This window comes from Pelodiscus sinensis, chromosome 7, assembly GCF_049634645.1.
Source record: "Pelodiscus sinensis isolate JC-2024 chromosome 7, ASM4963464v1, whole genome shotgun sequence".
Taxonomy (NCBI): domain Eukaryota; kingdom Metazoa; phylum Chordata; order Testudines; family Trionychidae; genus Pelodiscus; species Pelodiscus sinensis.
This window is the reverse complement of record NC_134717.1, coordinates 8,603,851-8,624,165: the sequence shown is the minus strand read 5'-3', so window position 1 is coordinate 8,624,165 and position 20,315 is coordinate 8,603,851. Positions and strand designations below refer to the sequence as shown.

Below are 20,315 nucleotides of genomic sequence, written 5' to 3'. Positions count from 1 at the left end.
GGGGGGTGGGAAGGGGGAGGAAGGAAGGTAAGTGTCTGTGAATTGCTGATATTAAAGGTAGGGAGAGTGGGATGTTTGTGAGTTAATGGTATTACAGGTGATAATTGGGGAAACTGTCTTGGTAATGGGTGAGAAAGTTCAAAGTCTTGTTAAGTCCTTGTTGGCAAGTGTCGAATTTTAACATGAATGACAGTTCAGAGGATTCCCTTTCAAGTGCAGATGTAAAAGGTCTTTGTAGCAGAATGCAGGTGGCTAAGTCATTTAGAGAGTGTCCTTTCTGGTTAAAGTGGCAAGAAACTGTTTTCTCTTTGTGATCTTGTCTGATATCTGTTTTGTGGGCATTAATCCTTTGGCGAAGTGTCTGAGATGTTTGTCCAATGTACATAGCAGACGGACACTTTCGGCACATGATAGCATAGATTATATTTCTGGATGCGCAGGAATATGTGTTCTTGATCTTATAACTCACTTGGTTAGGTCCAATAATGGTATCAGCAGAATGAATATGTGGAGAAAGCTGGCAACGGGGTTTGTTGCAAGGGAAGGTACCAGGGTTGGTATTAGTGTGGTATGTCCTGTGGTGGTTGGTAAGAATCATCTTGAGGTTAGGTGGTTGTCTATAGGAGACTATGGGTCTGTCTCCCAGAGCCTCTTTGAGTATGGTATCCTGTTCCAATATAGGCTGTAGTTTATTGATAATGTGTTGGACAGGTTTAAGTTGGGGGTTGTAGGTGATGACAAGTGGTGTTCTATTGTTGGTTTTCTTGGGTCTGTCTTGAAGTAGATGGTTTCTAGGTATTCGTCTGGCTCTTTCAATTTGCTTTTTTATTTCTCTGGGTGGGTAGTTGAGATTTATAAATGCTTGGTAGAGATCCTGAAGCTTCTGGTCTCTGTCAGTGGGGTTAGAGCAGATGCGGTTGTATCGAAGGGCTTGGCTATAGACGATGGATCGTGTGGTGTGTTCTGGATGGGAGCTGGATGCATGTAGGTAACTGTAACAAGGACTTAACAAGACTTTGAACTTTCTCACCCATTACCAAGACAGTTTCCCCAATTATCACCTGTAATACCATTAACTCACAAACATCCCACTCTCCCTACCTTTAATATCAGCAATTCACAGACACTTACCTTCCTTCCTCCCCCTTCCCACCCCCCCCGCATCCCCCTTCTGTTCTGCAATGTGATTTGTCCTTTCATATTTCATCATCTAATAAACCATCTTGTTAGTCTTTAAAGTGCTACATTGTCCTGCATTTTGCTTCAACTACCCCAGACTAACACGGCTACATTTCTATCACTGTTAACTGGGGCTGCTCCTGTAATCCCTGCAGGGCTGAAGCAGCCCTCCCGGGGCGGGTGTGGAGCTGTTCCAGCCCCTTCCAGTTAACCGGAACTTAAATTTGCAATACAATGCACCCATGTGACTGGAGGAGATATTTGATTTTGATATCACAAGAGAAACTAGAGCAATTGAAATAAAAAAGGATTTTTAATGATTTGGCACTAGAAGATTTACCCGGTGTTGCTTGGGTTCTTAACTCAATTTTTATTCATTTAATCATTGCTCTGGGAGGGGCTGGAAATGAATGGTTCAATATACAGGCTGCCCTGGGGATAGAGGACTACCCCCCAGCCCTCTCTCTCCACAGCAGCTTGGGGCCAGGTGAGAAGCACCTTTTCATGGGGCTGCTGCTAGAGTTACCAGGTGGCTTCAAAAAAAGTCAGACACATTTGATCTCAGATGGGGGGGGGGGAGGCTGGTCGGGAGGATGTGGGGGGGGGGACTGGCTGGTGGGAAGCAGGGCTGGCGGGGGCTGGGGTTGGGGGCAGTGGGGCTGGCTGGGGGAGATGGGGTGGGGACTGACCAGCGGGAATCAGGTTTGGCCTGGAGGGGATTAGGGGGAGCAGAGCTGGCCAGGGGAGATCCGGTGGTGTAGGGACCAGCTGACGGGAAGCGGGGCTGGCTGTGGGGTGGGGAGAAGCAGCCAGCATAGAGCAGGACTGACCCAGGCGCACACAGATCCCGGGGCGCTGCCTATCCCGGGCACAGTCCTGGTGAAGGACGAGTGAGTCCAGCCCTGGGGATTCCCTCTCACCCCGCCCCACCTCCCCTTGCGTAGTTGCGTGCTGCCTGGCTGGTAGACACTGTTTGAGCGTGTCTACCAGCCAGGCAGTACGCAACTCTGTACTGATACTCCTAATAATAATAAAACTTACCTAATTAGAAAACACCGGACATTTTATATGTCCGGTATTTTCTTAATTTTTTTCCCGGACAGAACCCTCAAATACCGGACAGTCCGGTTCAAAACCAGACACCTGGTAACCCTAGCTGTTGCAGCTCCAGTGAGCACAGCTAGGGGAGGGGTGCATGTCCCCTGGCTGGGACAGGTTCATATTTGTATCTCCACTGCACTCCTTAATCAGAATGAGCAATGCAGCAAACCATACACTTTCCCCTTGATCCCTGGGGAACAGCCCAGTTCCGATACAAATTGAAGTGGGAGAGCTAAAGGACGCCTGGGGGTGGGAAGCTGGGTCTGGGGCAGTCCCGAATGTGCGGGATGAGCACCTTCAACCAGCCCTTTTCATATGCTTTGTGACTCTGTCTCTTTTCTGTACGGTTTCCATTTCAAGCACATCTCATTTTCCTGGCAAACCAAACCCGTTACCTTGCTTTAAGTTATGATAAGAGGAAGCGGTGTACTGAATTTGGTGGTCCCAGTTCTTACCATATAGGAGGACTTTTTGAACAGGCAGTCAGATGCACAAACACTCTCAAATAGATAGTAGATGAGCACAAACTCTCTTGGCTCAAGCCCCAAGCTTTCTAGAAGAGTGTATTCATTAGGTTTTTAAAAAATACACTTTGCTAAAGTACAAGACATATATACAAATCAGTTTGGAACTACACACAAAATCAACAGTTGGCTGAATGGATGCTGTAATGATTCCTCCCACTTACCCTATGGGGAAAGTCTCTAGACACGGGCTTTTGCAGTACCCCCCCCAACCGTTGAGTATCTTAATCTATATAATACACCTGATATTTCCACATTAAAATGCAGTTTTAAAAAAATCTAACAAGGAAGAATACTGCCCTAATTGTTTGCGTCTCTTTGAATTTATACTCAAAAATGAAATGTTGCAGGCTTTTGCTAGCTTTTTAAGATCCAGCCAGGCAGAAGAACAGCTGTGTGGGGGATAAATTTAGCCTGTCTAGCAGTAATTTTATTTTACTCTGTGTTTGAAAAGCTGAAAAGATAAATAAGTCCAGCACAGCTGCCCAGTCATGGAAAGCTAGCTTTGCTCTATAACACAATGAATTGCACTAGGAATTAGCAGTGAAGGGTGGTATAATTTTTTAAAAGGTCTCTCCTCCCAGAGTTCGGTCTGTCCCTCCAGCACTGTCTGAGCTTTGCCCTTAATCTTTGACCTAGTGTCTCACCAAAACATGCTGAGCAGCAATCTGTTAATCATACAAGATAGCCAGCTTTCTTGTGACCACACCAGTATCTGTTGTCTTGCTCTCGGACGGACTTTTTCCATGTATATTAAATTTACTGCTTGGTAACCCATAGCTGCTGCTCTCTGGGGTAAAGGATAACATATGGCAAGGTCCCCATGAGACCTTCATATGCTTGGGTATAATGTAATGGAGTGTGTCAGGTTGAAAGCCAGGACTTAACCTTATCTCTTTTCTCTCTCTCTGAGCAATACCATGTTGTTGAGTTTTGTTCTGCTTAAAAGAGGAGAGCTTATAAAAACCTGAATTAAGAAATAGCAGCCAGCTTTAAAAATATTACTTTTTAATCCTTCAAAATGAGTAAGGCTCTACCAAGACCACGATCAATTTCATGGTCATAAGATTTTAAAAATTGTAAATTTCATGATGTCAGCTATTTGAATCTGAAAACTCATAAGCTATGTCTAGACTACATCCCTTTTTCGTAAAAGGGATGTAAATTAGACATATTGCAATTGCTAATGAAGCGGGGATTTAAATCTCCCCCGCTTCATTAGCATAAAAATGGCTGCCGCTTTTTTTCGGCACTGAGCTTTGCCGGAGAAAAGCGCCAGTCTAGACACTGATCTTGCGGAAAATAAAGCCTTTTCCGAAAGATCCCTTATCCCTCTATGAAATAAGGGATCTTTCGGAAAAGGCTTTATTTTCCGCAAGATCAGCGTCTAGACTGGCGCTTTTCTCCGGCAAAGCTCAGTGCCGAAAAAAAGCGGCAGCCATTTTTATGCTAATGAAGCGGGGGAGATTTAAATCCCCGCTTCATTAGCAATTGCGATATGTCTAATTTACATCCCTTTTACGAAAAAGGGGTGTAGTCTAGACGTAGCCTCCATGATATAATTGTAGGGGTTGTGACCCAAAAAAAGGAGCTGTGGGAAATGAGGGTCCACAGGGTTATTCTATGGGTGCTGCAATACTGCTATCCTTGCTTGAGCACTGCTGCTGTGATGCTGCCTTCTGAGCTTAGCAGCTGGAGGGTGGAGGCTGCTGACCAGAGGCCCAGCTCTGAAGGCAGAGTTGCCACCAGAAGCAGCGCAGAAGTAAAGATGGCCTGGTATGATACTGTCACCTTTACTTCTGCGCTGCTGCCTACAGAACTGGGCCATCAGCAGCCCCCACTCTCCAGCTGCCCAGCTCTGAAGGCAGTAGTGCAAAAGTAAGCGTGCCTTGATAAGATATTGCCAACCTTTCTTCTACTGTGCTGCTAGCAGTGCACTGCCTTCAGAGTTGAGCACTCAGCCAACAGCCACAGCTCTTTAGCCATTCAGTTTTGAAGGCAGAACAGAAGTAAGGATGGCAATATAAACCCCCTAAAATGCCTTGTGACCTCCCCCCCGCCGCCACTCCCATTTGGGTCAGAACCCCCGATTTGAAATCAGTATAAAATAGGGAAAAAAGCACACAACAGACCAGATTTCAGAGTCTGAGACACATTTTTCATGGCCATGAATTTGGTAAAAATGTATGAACAGAGATGCCTCGGGTTTATTCTTAAACTTTACATGCCGAAATTTTCATAAGAGCTAAATGAAGTTAGAAATTCAACTTTCATTGAAATTCAATGAGGTTTAGGGACCAAACACCCTTAGGCCATGTCTTCTCTAAACAGAAGATCGTTGCTGCTGCAATTCATCTTCCAGAGTTTGATTTAGTGAGTCTAGATGCATTCAGAGGCTTTGCTATGTAAAAGTGGTCACCAGTACAAAAGTTTGAGAACCACTAGTCTAAACTTTTCTATTAGAAGAAAATGAATGTATTCGTTTTTCTTCAGGTGGACAAAAATAAATACGTTTTTGAAGAAAAAAAATCTGATTTTTAAATTTAAATTGGATTTTTTTATTTTGTTAATTAAATCATGATTTTTTTTGTTTAAAAATAAATCTGTTAAAAATGAGATTTGAATTCAATACAAAATATGATAAGGCCTAAATTTATTATCTCTTTAAACATTTATATAAAAAATAAATACTCTGAATCCAGTGTTGAATTAAAGCCTTGTTTCCTATATAAAGAAAGCATTGAGAGAAAATGTCTAACTTTTGAGGTTAAGATTTATAAATATGCTACAATAGGTCAGCCTCAGTAATTTAAGATACTGTATCATTTTCCGGAGACTTAGCTGGGTAGTAAGTTAAAGCTCCTGTCACTTTCACTTAAGCTTATTTGAAAATTTTCCCAGACTGACCTGAAGTAATCAGTTTAATTCTCTAACAACAGTTAATCCCTCTGTTTAATAAATCATTCACTTGTAAATGTGAAATGTGTGTTGATTAGAGAAGTTAATGTATCCATATCATTTATGGTGGTTTTGTGTAACAAAAATCTATGCAGTTTTTTAATTAAATTAAATTTCAGTTACCATCCTAATGCAACTTGACTCACATCATGAGCAAAAAGTTAACTGTCTAGTAAATAAGCAATATATCATTCACCATTTTCTAACATACTAAAAATGTACAATTAATAAAAGTCTTATAACATTAAGCTATGTGATTGTATAACTAAATGTATATAGTTACAGTTTACTCTTAGATAGCAAAAAGATGTATCCAATCTAGTGAAAAGGCTATTATAGTGAAAACTATTTAGTTGAAAATCAATATGCTTTAATAGTTATATTAACCAATTAAAATGCACCTTTATTTAAAAATTAGTGCACAAATGAAAAAGATTTAAATCAATTATTCCAAGGCTTTCTACTTGTTGATTTAAATAAATCCATTCTGGTTTTTTCTTCCTTTTATTAACACACCAGTTTCTTCTCAGATAAAATTACGCTTTTCACAGCATCTAGGAATATAGAAATTTAGAGTTTGCAGTTATTTTGTATTTTCCAAAACACAGATTGATTTTAAAACTGTTGTATACGCTGAAGAATTTTCTTTAATGAACATTGTTTTCTTGGATGGAAATATTGTGTGGCTTACGAAATCAGATATTTACTTATGTTGTTCCACTTTTACATGATTTGAAGCCGAATTACATTGTTCCCTTCTGCAGCTCATTTAAGAAGTTCAAGGGCTTTTGATTGTTCTCAAATAAATTATGCCATGTTGTTGTTCTAAGAGACAACTCTTAGACAGAGTAAAGAAACTGAATGGAAGTCTTCAAATTAAGCATAATATATGAGGGAAAGAAGCTTTTATATAAGGTTTAATCCTACAACCTACTGAACACTCTGGCCCCAGCCCAGCAGAGCACTTAAGCACATTTTTAACTTTAAGCAAGGAGGCAAACCTACTGGTGTCAGTAGAACTATTCACATCTTTAAGCTCTTTGCTGACTTGGGCCAGTGAGTTCAGTACCTTGCAATATTAAACCCATCATGCATTTATGGTTTTCTTGTCTTTGCCAACAGCAGTGTAATTTTCAAAATGGAAAGTTGGCATTTGGTTAATGCTGGTGATTACGCAATCTGTACTTTGAATTCAGGTGATTGCATTCTTTGAGATCCTAGTTTTCACTGGAAACAATATATTTTTAATGTTCCTTTTTTGTTTTATCAGTCAGATCCACGTTAGCTTGCACATTGCTAATATCCCCCAAGGAACGGAAACTTGGTCTTTGCTAATCTTTTCTCTTTCCCAAGTAAAAATTACAAAATGTAATTTTATCATTTTGTGCAGTTATTGTTAATCATTCAGTACCAGTGCCTCTGATAGGATATTTTTTCTTTATATTCAGTGTGAATTACAGTAATGCAATATCTGTCTATATTGTCTATTGGTCAAATTTTCCATCAGGCATCTTTGTGCATTTCCTCGGGCCACACTTTGCAAATAGGAGTTGCCCTTGTAAAAATCCCCAGGGCCACTCTGCTATCCCTCTTCAGACCTCTACTTTAAAACTTGCCTACAAACACCTACTAAATGGTTATACAGTAAGTATGCTGGACCTCTTGTTTATTACCTGAATCAGACCAGTCTCTCTGTTAGGGATGTTAACTAATGGGTAGTTGTGGTAGTGTGGATGCATCACTTAGAAAAGCAACTGTATGGTGCTAAAGTCAATGTAAAGTCCTAGTGTACATCAGGCCTTCAAGTGGTGATAGAGAAAACTGGTGCAAGGGAATAATGGGCCACCTTTTGGTCTGCTTAGGCACTCTGCAGCATGGGCACGAGACAGTTTACTAGAGGTTAGAATAATGAACGTACGGTTTTTATGATCCATTTAATCCACTGCCCCAGTTATTTTTTTAAGCTTTCCCTCTCAACACATCCCTAAAGAGAAGTTGTAAAACTGCTGAGTTTATTCAAGGTTGCCAATGTTACAGCTTGACAGTTTCAGTGGGATATATAAATCTCTCCACAACTAAAGACTGAATTGAAATCTGGGATTATCATAGACCTTGTATTGGCACTATGTTTGTCTTTTAAAATCCTATAGGCAAAAATAATTTAAAATAGATATAAATCTATCTTTTAATATATTTGCTCTTGTGATTACACTGGAAGGAATGTTTAATTCATTAGTTAGAATCAGATGCATTAGGCATTCTGTCTGCCATCTCTGATGGTATACTGCACTTTTCATAAGGAGCCCTGCACAGAAGCAATGTTAGTCATAAAATTGATATTCTTTAAACTTTGAACATTAATCACAAAACTCTTAATTGTCAGAGTAATTATAAACCAATGGACTACATTCTACAATAGGGAACTGAAAATCATAAATATTTACCAATGTATTGTATTCTGGATGTTTAATGTGCCTCTTTAAATTATAATTTAGGATAAGGAATGACCTCTCTGGACTTACAATAGAATTTTCGTTAAACAAATATAGCAAGCACGTAGAAAAAAAATCAACCATCATTGAGGGAGATATTAGTAATTTGTATTTTCCACAATATGCGGGATGATAGATAACTGTTCACATATTGTAAATTATCTCTCTGCAACTGTTTCTTTCTTTCCAAAGGTGAAGCTGTCAAACCTTTCACTCCAGAGAAAGCCAAGGAAATTGTGATGTCTCTACAACAACCTGCAATCTTTTGTAACATGGTTTTCGATTGGCCAGTACTACATTGGAATGCTAAATATCTTTCTGAGGCTTTGGATGGAAAGACAATACAGTTTAGAATGGGAATAAAGAAAAAGGACACAGGTAGGTTTTTAGATGGTATTAGGTTACAGTTAGAAACTCTGTTTAATATCCTCCTTAATCCTCTGCAGTGCTTTCATGCCAGATGTTCTTTTCACAGTAAATTACATCTAACAAAGCCTTTGAGTGAGAGGAGTGAAATGGGAGGTTTATTTTAGCCAGTGATGTCTCATCTTTCTCTCTCACTTGCTCTTTTCCCACTTTTAACATTTAGAGCAGTAAATCTAATAGTGAGAGCTAACTTCTGATCATCTTAAATCCTGGTTTCTTTTCCTGGCTCTATTACATAATTGCTATGAGGTCATCCCTAATGATTTAGATCAGTGGTCACCAACCAGTAGATTGGGATCTACTGATAGTTCTTGGAGCCTCTGACAGGTGGTTTGGCCAAGAGGCTGTCAGGGGCTACGTCTACACTGGCCCCTTCTTCGGAATAGCCATGCTAATTTAGAACTTTGGAATAGGGAAATGCGCGGGGGATTTATTCCGGAGGATCTCTTATTCCTACTTTCAAGAGCTTTATTCCGGAGGATCGCGCCAGTCTGGACGCTCTTTTCCAGCTTTTCCCCAAGCTGGGAAAAAAGCGGCGGCCATGTTTATTTAAATCCCGCGGGGGATATTTAAATCCCCCGCGCATTTCCCTATTCCAAAGTTCTAAATTAGCATGGCTATTCCAAAGAAGGGGCCAGTGTAGACACAGCCAAGGTCTTGCACTTCAGGTGCCCTTCCTCCCATTGCCGTGCATCTCTTGCCCTTTGCTTTGGAGCTGCCCCTCCCTCGTGAGCCTCCTGCTTTCTGTGCAGGGCAGGGTAGGAAGAGGAAGGGTGCTGATGTCATGGTGCCCCCTCCCACTCTGTATCCTTTCTTCACAGAGCAGAGAGGGGGCACAACAGAACTTGGGATAGAGGAAGTTTTCTGGCTGCTTTTGGGAGTGGGCCAGGGCAGGGGTGAGCCTGCTTTTACCCTACTGCACGACCACCAAGGAGCCACCTGAGGTAAGCAGTGCCCAGCTGGAGCCCACATCACAAAATCCTACCCCAGTTATGAACCCTATCCTGAACCCCAAGCCCCTGCCCTAGCCCTGAGCACTCTTGCATCCAAACACCCTCCCAAAGCCTGCACCTAGAACTCCCTCCTGTACTCCAACTGCCTGCCCAAAGAGCAGCTCACACTCCAGATCCCTTAATCCAAGACCAGAGCCTGCACCTTAACCCTGTGCCCCATCCTGGTGAAAGTGTGTGAGGATGGAGTGAGCAGAGGCAGGGCCTTGGAGAAGGGGCACGGGTATTTGAATTTGAGGTAGTTCTTGGATTTTACTTGCATTAAAAAAGCAACCTCATGCTTAAAAGGGTTGGAGACCACTAATTTAGATTGTAGGTGATGATTTAGATATTGAAAGGTGCTGATCATATTTGAAAATCATGCCATTAACCAATCTTTTTCTTCTTCTGTGAAATGGAGACAATCTTCATGGCTACATCTAGACCGGCATGATTTTCCGCAAATGCTTTTAACAGAAACGTCTTCTTGTGCAAGAGCTCTGTGCAAGAAGGCAAGAAACCCTATGGCTAAAATGGCCATCAGAGCTTTCTTGCGCAAGAGAGCATTCCACAGTGCCATGGACGCTCTTGCACAAAAGCACTTCTCTTGCACAAAAGCAAATGGCAGTGTGGACGTGTTCTTGCGCAAGAACTTTTGCGTAAGAACTCTTGCGCAAAAAGTTCTTGCACAAGAAGCCTGCAGTGTAGATGTAGCCTAGGTGTGTAGGTTACACTGGGAGAGAGGGGGAGGAGCAGAGACAGCCTACACTTGGGAGAGGAGACAGAAAAGAGGCTGGTCGGGGGTTAATATTGCAAAGGAAGTGTAAATGATGTTGCCCATCGCTGCTTTAGAGGCTGCTGTCTATGGTGACAATCTGATCCAATAGGACATGAATATGCAGTTCTGAGTCTAACCAGAAGAGGGCAGTTTCACACACACACGTGCACTAATTAATCAGGAAGATTTAATATTTTTTTGAATGTGCCAAAGCAAAACCAGAAAGATAAAAGTATGTAACAGTATTATGAGATACTAACAACAACCGAATTGATAAAGTATATGTTGGGTTATTGTGAAATGCAGATATTGTCAGATATGTAATATTTGGCCTTTTATATTTTCAAAGCATTTTACAAACAAGAATTAATCAATCCTCACTTTGCCCCTTTTTCATATGTCGAGAGCACAGGACTGATACCCAGGAGATCTGGATATCAGTCTATTCCTGACTCTGCTGCCCACCTGCTAGGTGACCTTCAGCAAGTCAGTCTCCCATGCCTCTGTTTCCCCAGGTGTAAAATGGGGATAATGATACTGACTTCATTAAGCTCTTCAAGACTATGGATAAAAAGCACTACATAAGCAGCCATTATAATTATCCTCATTTTACAGATGGTACTATGTCAATACCAGTGAAAACAAGCCCAGTGGATGTAACAGCGGTGAAGCTCAATGCTCTCTTAATGCATTTTACCCCTTAACATGGAGGAAACTCCAATAGGAGTGAAAGGGTAATTTAGCCTCAGTGTCTATCAAATCTTAAGCATCTTTCTTGAGATTTGGAAATTAGAGTTCCAGTTGTGTGAACACCTGTCAAGAATTGGACTGATGCCACCTACTTACTTGATAAGTCATCATATAACAACTTTTCAGTCGCCAGGGATATGGACTAGATTCAAAGCATTTAGAGTTTTCATATTTTGAGATTAAAGCCCTTGTATGTTTTGTCCTTCATTGCTCACCCCTGAAGACAGCCAGTCTCTAGGATCACACCATTTTATACTAATACAGGTTGCAAATGTATTCAAGAAAATGAGAAGAGCCTTTGGGGCTGCACTGTCGCTAAATGAGGATCTTGTTCTAACAAAAAGCATTACGTTGTAAGAGTCTGTTGCATAAACCACTGCCTAAAACAATGTAATATATCTGTGTGTGTTGCTAGATGTACGTAGGTTGTTTGCTGTCTTGCGCATTAACATTTTTTCTGAAGGATGTGCTTGGCGCTTTCTTTCCTATCACTGTTATCCAGAGCTAGTATCTTTGTCCAGACAAATTGAGGTGCTGATAGTGATTATAGGAAGGAACTAGAGGATATTGCAAAGTTTACATTGGCCCCTCTGATTGTGTTCACCTGCCATTAGTCAAGGTGAGTTTACAATTTAAGGGTGTTGTTAGATGATCCTATCAGTGGTCATGATAACAGCAGCCAGGATGGCTTTTTCCATCCATGCCTGGGTAGGAGCTTGCGAACATTCATTTCAGATATAGATCTTGTTAATGCTCATTGTCTCAAGATTAGACTATTGCTGTGCACTCCATCTGGAGTTACACCTGAAAACCGTTCAGAAGCTGGCTCAGAGTGAGACAGATTGCATGGTTAAGGGGATTTTGTTGCAAGCCAACAGTGTTATCGCTGTAAATGGTTCTGGCTGCCTACTGGTTTCTTGCAGGAGTTTAAGTTGGTTATTTTGATCTATAAAGCCCTAAGTGGCCTGGGCCCTGCCTACCTGAGACTGCCGATTACCTTCCAAGAGTCAACGCTGTAGCTTGTGGAAGCCCTCAAACTGAAATTCATTCAGTATAAAAGAAAGGGAGCTGCTGGCAAGGTGTACTCCGTGCGGGCCCTGGCTCTGCACTTGCTTTTACTGTTAATATAAAATAGCCAGTAGCCAGCGTGCTTTCCATCTAGTGGCACTGAGACCACTTACAGAGAGAAGAATGAGTCTGCTCTACAACTTTAGCTGAGAGCCAGCTGGCTCTTTGCTCAAGCAGTAGAGGCTCATGCACTAAACTCCAGCGGTTCCAGGTTTGATTGTGTTCCACAGTCCAGATGTGGAAAGCAAGTGCGATATCTGTACTGTGTGTATGAATATGATAGGGGCCTCCATTTACCTGCTGATGATATTCTGTCTGACTACACAACATTTTTTTAAAAGGAGGCTGTCAGGAAGAAGCAAGGATAAAACAATGACAATCATCCAGAGACAAAATACCAAGGGTGCTGGAGGGATTATTGATCAGGAAATGCCCACCTGCCTGCTTCCAGCCAGATTCACAGCTCCCCCCCACCCCGAAGTGTAGGATGAAAGGGACATTAACCCATTAAAGCATGCCACTTACACAGGAAGGTGGAGTGAGCAGGTAGCAGCTGCTAAAGATTAGTCTCTGATGGGATATGCCTGCACTGCAATCAGGGGTAGCCATTTAAAGGTGTAGCTGTTTAAATGGGTAACTGATAAACATGTGCTTATCAGTTACCCAAAGGGTTTTTTTGATCTGAGGAAGTGGGTCTGGCCCACAAAAGCTCATCATCTAATAAACCATCTTGTTAGTCTTTAAAGTGCTACATAGTCCTGTATTTTGTTCCAAATGATTACACACAGCTCCTGGTCCAGCTCCCTGGGAGCAGGGCAGCAGGCAGGAGCCAATACTTGCTAGGAACTGACTTAAAACTGGCTCCCAGGAAACTGACTACTGCCCCACGCTTCTGTTTCTGTATCAGAGGCAGCAGCACAGGGTGGCAGGTACGAGCTGGCTTAAAAACCGGTTCCTGACACACACCACATTATAACATCCCTAGTATGTCTGCATCTGCTGCAACCACACTTCTTGACTCCTGTGTAGAGATGGCGAGATAATGTAGCTGTGCAGTCTCTCTCCCAGCACAGAGATGGAGATAGCTGGACTGAATGGAGCTTAGTTATAAGATAATTATATTTAAAATTAGCTATCTTGTCAATATATTGCTGAGGAAAGAATGCTCACTTCATTTGGGATAATTGTCCTAGTGAATCTTTTATGGCTGGCAAGGGATGCTGCAAGATGCTTTATCCATAAGTGCTGAAAAATAGTGACAGCCTTTCAGATGGGTTATTAGACATATATAAGCATCTGCTTTCAGGGGTGGGGAATCTATCCAGCCCCTGGCTTGCCTGGTTCTGGCCGCTGAGGCTCAGGGCTCCCCACCCAGCACTGGGGAACCCACACTAGCACTCCAGCTCCCTTTCACCCCATCAGCGCCCTCCTGAAGGTCTGGAGCACACAAAATCTACTGGCCTGAACCCCTCCTAGGCACTGGTGTGCAAGGGGAATGCCTCTGTCGGGCACCATGTCAGTGAAAAGTGGGGTTGGGTTTTTGTTTTTGTTTTTTTGCTTTTCACTTATGTGTGGCCCAGGACTGATTTTTCTGGGTGTCAGCAGCCCCCAACCCAAAAAAGGTTCCCCACCCCTATTTGCTGTTTATGTGCTGGTTTAGTTATTCCCTTAGATCAGAGGAGAAAAGATAGAGTCCAGCTCCATAAATCAAAGGAACTTCAATACAGGTGGGAGGGCAGGGGAAAATGTGCAAAAGAGAGAACCTTTACGGAGGGATACTAATTAAAGGACAAATTAACCATCAGTTGTGTTAAATTAATCATGAGCATGGTGGCATGGTCTATTTTAGTTGTGTGTTGGCTGAGACAACCAAACTAATTTTGCTTTGGGTTTTATATTGCATTTAATCAATGGTCCAAACTGAGCCAGAAAGTTATTGTTGATTTGTGCTAAACTGCTTCACCCTATATCTATTTTTTATGGCTTTGTGTTCAGTATGCATGCAGTGTTGTCTTTTCTTATATTACTCCAGCTCCTCAATTTGAAACCAAGTGCAGTTATGTGGAAGCTACACTTGAAGAGTTTTTGGCCTGGAGTGGTGGACAGCCTACTTGTTTCTCTGGACCATTCAGTTTTTACGATTCCTCCAAATATTGGGCTTATGCTGATTATAAATATATTGCTAGGCTATTTGAAGACAAGAGAGAAAAATTCAAGGTAAATGGTTATCTTTACCTTTTTTACCTTAAACTTAGAACTATGCAGGAAAATATCCTAAAGGCATTGGTTAATTATTTAAGTGAATTGTAGCTTTTGAAATCCACCTAGCATTTTCACTTCTCTATTCCTTTGACCAATTTTTCAGTTTTATTGTTGACTTATTTATTTCTATTTCAGTCTAACAAAAAATATCTTCTCATCAAAGAGCATCCATCTCAAGCTTCAAAAATGTGTGATAAATGTTTAAAAACACAGCACTACAGGAGTTACAAAACTTGTCTAAAACAGCTGTACTTCCTCCTCATCCAACCACAAATAATTTTGGGTCTGATCTCAACTCAGTTGAAGTTATTGAGTACTTGGATTTCCGCTCACTTTTGTGGGCTTTGGATTAGGCCCTTAAATTGCCATTTATGTGACTTATACAAGTGAAAACCTCTACTCTTTATTATTTTTAGATGTGAGTATGAGGTTTGATTTTTTTCTCACTAATATTATAAACAGTTGGCATGCATGATAGTTTACAAATATAAGCTCTGATGCTGCTGTTGGATGCTGCTGTTATACCCAGCTCCATTAACATCAATAGAACTCCACTGGCCCAAGGATCCCATCTACATAGACTCAGACCATAATACAATTTTTCTGCCATTTTGCTGGCTCAGGAAGCCCACAGCTCCTCCTTAAATAATTCTTGATGCCCAATGCACAAGTCTTTGCAAGGTTATGCCCTTACTGTCCATGAAATTGCTAGAATACACTGGAGTTGCCTGCTCTTGCAAGGATGAGCATACATCCAAGCCAAAGTTTTTGGACATATTTTATATTTTCTCCTGGCCTTCTCTGCTTGATTCTCATAACATCTGTTATGCACCATGTTGTACACATTGCCAGTGCTTAATAAATAATACAGCTGCACAGCTCTAAATATTGGGGTATTGACTCGGCAAATGTCAGCATGATTCGTAAGAGGAATTCTCTCTGGCTAAAATGAGATCTGAAGCTCCAGTACAATCTCTAATCTTTTACATCCATGTGTGGAATAAATTTTTATGTGCACCGAGGCATGTGTGACTGTGTATCACCACTAGAAACACAAAACCTAGATGTGGATGCTCTGCTAATCAGCCTGAGAGGCTGCAGAGGCACACAGCTTGCAGAGGACACTGCTTCAGCACTATTTCAGGCTTTCCCCGCATGACTGTCTCAAATTTTGGCTCTGTATATTTTGCCCCCATGAACCCTTCGTTTACGACACAAGATCGGGAGAATTAAAAAAAAAAACCAAAACACCAAAAACCCACATCCAGAACATCTTTAAGTAGATGCTATTTCACTGGGTCAGTAAGAAATTTTCTTGAAGGAAGCAACTGCCATCCCACCCACACAAATACATAATTTGGAGTTTAAGAATCTTATCTACTTATATGCTCTGGTACGAGCATGGGAGTGAAATCTTGCGATCCGCTACAGACTGACAGGAATTGCCAACCACAGCTGCACTATAGTGCCACCCAAAAGTAATATTTGTAGTAATTTTCTCCTGTTCTCTTATGAATTTGATAACACCTTTTTCATTTAGATTTTATTTAGATTTGCTTAAGGTGACTTGAAGGGGAAAAGAAGGCTAACTACATTGTTATTTATAGTGATTAATAGGGCCATTTAGAAGTTGTTTGAAATTTAGATTGCACTGTTTATCATTTACAGTTGTGTGGGTTAAGGTAATGATTCCATTATTCTAATCTCTGAGCAGTATCTAGCCTCTTACTTTTTTTTGTTCAGTTGATATTTTATTACAACATTTGAGATATAAATCAGCAGCAAGATATATGCATGAAGTTTAAATAGAAATGAGACCTTTTAAAATGATATACGGGTACAGATTAACTTCATTATAGGCAGAAAATGAAATAAATGTAATTCACAAGTAATGTGCCATCTGTTATGGTTGGAACACCTTTTTGAGTGCATTTTGTCTTTTTGTAGCCTTTTTATTGTAAAAAAGACGACCACTGTGCCAAGATTTCAATAATCCTACCAATTTCTTTTCAGGTCATTGGTTAAAAACTATTTTACCCACAATCACTTCAAGTATTTACTATAGTTGCGGCATTTTCAAAAAGTTTTTTTAAATCAAATATTGATTGATCTTTCCATTTAAATTGTAACAAAATACAAAAACTATTTAGGTGTGAGATTAAAGTGTAGAGAGGTTATTATGCTTAACTTTGTCACTAAAGTAGTTACATTGGATTTTAAATTTTCTGACTGTGGAAAGCTCTGAACATTTTTTTTTCTTTTTGATTTCTTCTTGATTTTGACAAATGTTTATTAAGCTTTTGTATTTTTTTATTATATTTCTAAAATCAAGATGTGCCTAACAGTACTTCATTTGTTTTGAAAGATTCAAGATATTGAGTCATGGCAGTAATGATTATTACATAATAATCATCTAGCTCTATTAATTTTCATCTGTAGAACTCAAAGCACTTTACAAAGGAGGTATCATTATCCCCATTTTACAGATGGGGAAACTGAACATGGACTTGCTCAAAACCATCCAACAGGCCAGTGGCAGAACTAGGAATAGAACGCAGATCACCAAAGTCTCAGTTTCGGGCTCTACCCAGTAGACAATATTGCTTGCCTACAGATAAATATTTTCTAAAGGACAAATCCTCTACCCAACTGCTAGCCAGACTATTTATGATGCATTTTGTTCAGGTGGGCAGGGTGCGGGTGTAGATGGGAATACTTTGCCCCAAACTAGGGAGAACCAACCAGTGCCAGACCGAGCCATACTTGCGCCCCGGGCGCGTAACGCATGCGCAGCTCCGCCCCCGGGCATGCGGCACCCCTTACCACTTCAATCGGGTGCCCCCCCCATATGTTGGCGCCCCGGGCAGCTGCCCGGCTAGCCCCTCCCTTAATCCAGCCCTAGAACCACCCACATCCATGCATGGTATGTCACTACCACACTGTATATCATTATATGCCTTTGGCATCAAAGAAAGAAGGATGGGAGGATCCAAACACTTGTAGATTCCTGTGCCACCCTCCATAGCATGCTTTCATCTTCCCCATCTTTCTTTGCAGCAGAACTGCACTGAGTCAGCTGCTAAGGGTGACTCCATGGCTGCAAAAGCAGGAGCAGGACTATCCCCATTATCTTAAAAAAGGAGGAAATTTCAGAAATTGAGGACACACAAACATTAGTCATTTGGGTAGAGAGAAGAAAGAAGGGCTGAATGTTCTGGCAGTTGTGGGGGAAGTCATGACAGTGTTTAGAAAGAGAGATGTCAAAGGTGCCACACAAATCAGACCTGGTTGAAAAAGACAGTGGAGTTTTTATGACAATTTTGTTCCTTTCTTTTGTAGAAATTTCAGATTGTGACATCTTTCAACCAGGAATTCTGAACCGAAGCAGATGGTAGTGGAATAGAGATGGGAGGATGATGAGGGTATAGGAAGAAAAGAAAAGCTCAGATGACACTGTGAGGGTTGTTTTTGAAGAAGGTATGGAAATTACACTCACATTTTCATATCTTCCCTTTTTTTTTTTTCTAGAAGAGGATTTTCTGATATCTGGCCTGTCTACTTGGGGCCAAATGTCAGAAAAAGCCCTTTTTCGAAAGCCCCCTTATTCCTTGTAAAATGAGGTGTATAGGGGGCTTCCGAAATAGGGGTTTTTCCCCCCGACATTTAGCCCCATGTAGATAGGCCAAATATCAGAAAATCCTCTTCCGGAAAAAAAATTGGAAGATATGCAAATGCGAGTGTAATTTCCATACCTTCTTCAAAAACAACCCTCAGGCTATGTCTAGACTGCAAGCTTCTTTCGAAAGAGGCTCTTTCGAAAGATACTTTCGAAAGAGCCTCTTTCGAAAGAGAGCGTCTAGACTGCACGTTGAACTTTCGAAAAAGCAGCTTGCTTTTTCGAAAGAAAGCATCCAGTGAGTCTGGATGCTCTCTTTCGAAGAAGCCCTATTTACATTCAAGAACGCCTTCTTTCGAAAGAGGAACTTTCGAAAGAAGGCGTTCTTCCTCGTAAATTGAGGTTTACCGCCATCGAAAGAAAAGCCGCGTTCTTTCGATTTAATTTCGAAAGAACGCGGCTGCAGTCTAGACGCAGGTGAGGTTTTTTCGAAAAAAGGCTACTTTTTTCGAAAAAACCCCTGAGTCTGGACACAGCCTCACAGTGTAGCCGTACCCTTAGATATAGGGACAGGGCAGGCATGGAGCGCTGGATTTCTGAGTCTTCTACTTAGCCACGGCACAGCAGGTCACCCAAGGATAACATTTAGAGGGAGAAGAGGAGCAGGCCATGGAATTAGGTTTGTAGGATCCTTATATAGAGCAGAATAGAAGGAACAGCAAAACATTAAAAGGAAAGGGTGATCACAAAGGTAATGAGAAAAGAGAATCATAAGAGGACAGGGCCTCAGAAGTCAAAGGATAATAAGATGTCCTCACTCACATCTATAACTTTGTCTCTGCCACAGGATATAATATGGTCTGATTTTGGTTTCTCTGGAAGAAATGGAAAGGAGAGCACATTGTGGATTGGCTCAGCAGGAGCAAACACTCCTTGTCATTTGGATTCCTATGGGTGCAATTTAGTACTACAGATACAGGGAAGGTAACCAGAAAGATTTATGTTTGTGCAGATTTTACAGAGGGGACTTTTATTATAAACCAGCCTTTACTATGTTAATTGTTCACTCTTCACACATTTTAATTTTCTGTACCCTTCAAAGATCCAGCCAGCACAGCTGAGCTTGTTTTTGTTTGGGAAGTGATGAAAGGTTCGAGGGTTAGCCTTTGATTGGATGTTTGGTTCATAAATTATATTTCGTTGTGTTGAAGGAAGGAGAGTCTTTGTTTACCTACTTTAAAAAGTCATTGTAAAATATACAGGTAACAGGTTGTATTGGGCCTATTTTATACATCTAAAATAAATACGTATTTTAAAACATGAATAGTTATGAGTTGAGCAGATTGGGGGTTAAGAGGAAAGTTTATTTATTTCTTTGTTCTCTTAAAAAAATAAAAGAGGTGAGGATAAATAGACTGCTCCAGGCCAGTGGTTCTCAATCAGGGATACACAGAGGTCTTCCAGGTGCTGCATCAGCTCATGGATATACGTGCTTAGTTTTACAACAGGCTACCTAAAAAGCATTAACAAAGTCAGTACAAACTACAATTTCATATACTGCTCTCTACACTATACCCTGAAATATAACCACAGTATTTATATTCCAACTGATTTTTTTTAATAATTGTATGTATAAAAATAAGAAAGTCAGCAGTTTTTCAGTAATAATGTGCTGGGACACCTTTATATTTTTATGTTTGATTTTGTAAACAAGACGTTTTTAAGTGAAGTGAAACTTGAGGTTTGTGAGACAAATTGGACTTGTGAAAGGAGTGGTGTGGAGAGGTTGAGAGCCACTGGTCTAGGCTTAATAACCCCTTAGAATTAATTTACAAAGGAAATATTAGGACAGTTAACAGCCAGCTCTGAGAAACATTAAAAGGAACGCTTCAAGGCTTGAAATTCAAATTTTGGACCTGTTTTTTGTTGTTCATTCTTCCTTTTTGAAAATTTCATGCAATTCTTCTTTTCCTTCCCTATAGGTATCTGTTCCAATTTCCTTTAGAAAAAAAATACTATTAACATCAGTTAGAAACCCACCACTAACAAAGCAGTTTGTGTATATTTGTGCGAGGCATTCTGGTATTCTATGAGGGTAAGGCAGAATGGTTTGCCAGTGGATTTTAATGTCATTAACTAAACCACTGTGTTTTGGGAAGGATAGTCTTGAGA

At 40.9% G+C, this 20,315-nt stretch overlaps 1 protein-coding gene across 1 annotated transcript in view; it reads left to right on the top strand.

Annotated features, from left to right (window-relative positions):
- Positions 1 to 20,315, top strand: part of HSPBAP1 (HSPB1 associated protein 1) — a 69,030-nt gene that overhangs the window by 16,063 nt on the left and 32,652 nt on the right. Inside the window, exons 2-4 of the mRNA XM_075933109.1 lie at positions 8,447 to 8,632; positions 14,298 to 14,482; positions 18,991 to 19,127. Of these exons, the coding sequence (XP_075789224.1) occupies positions 8,447 to 8,632; positions 14,298 to 14,482; positions 18,991 to 19,127 (508 nt within the window). The remainder of the gene's footprint in view (positions 1 to 8,446; positions 8,633 to 14,297; positions 14,483 to 18,990; positions 19,128 to 20,315) is intronic.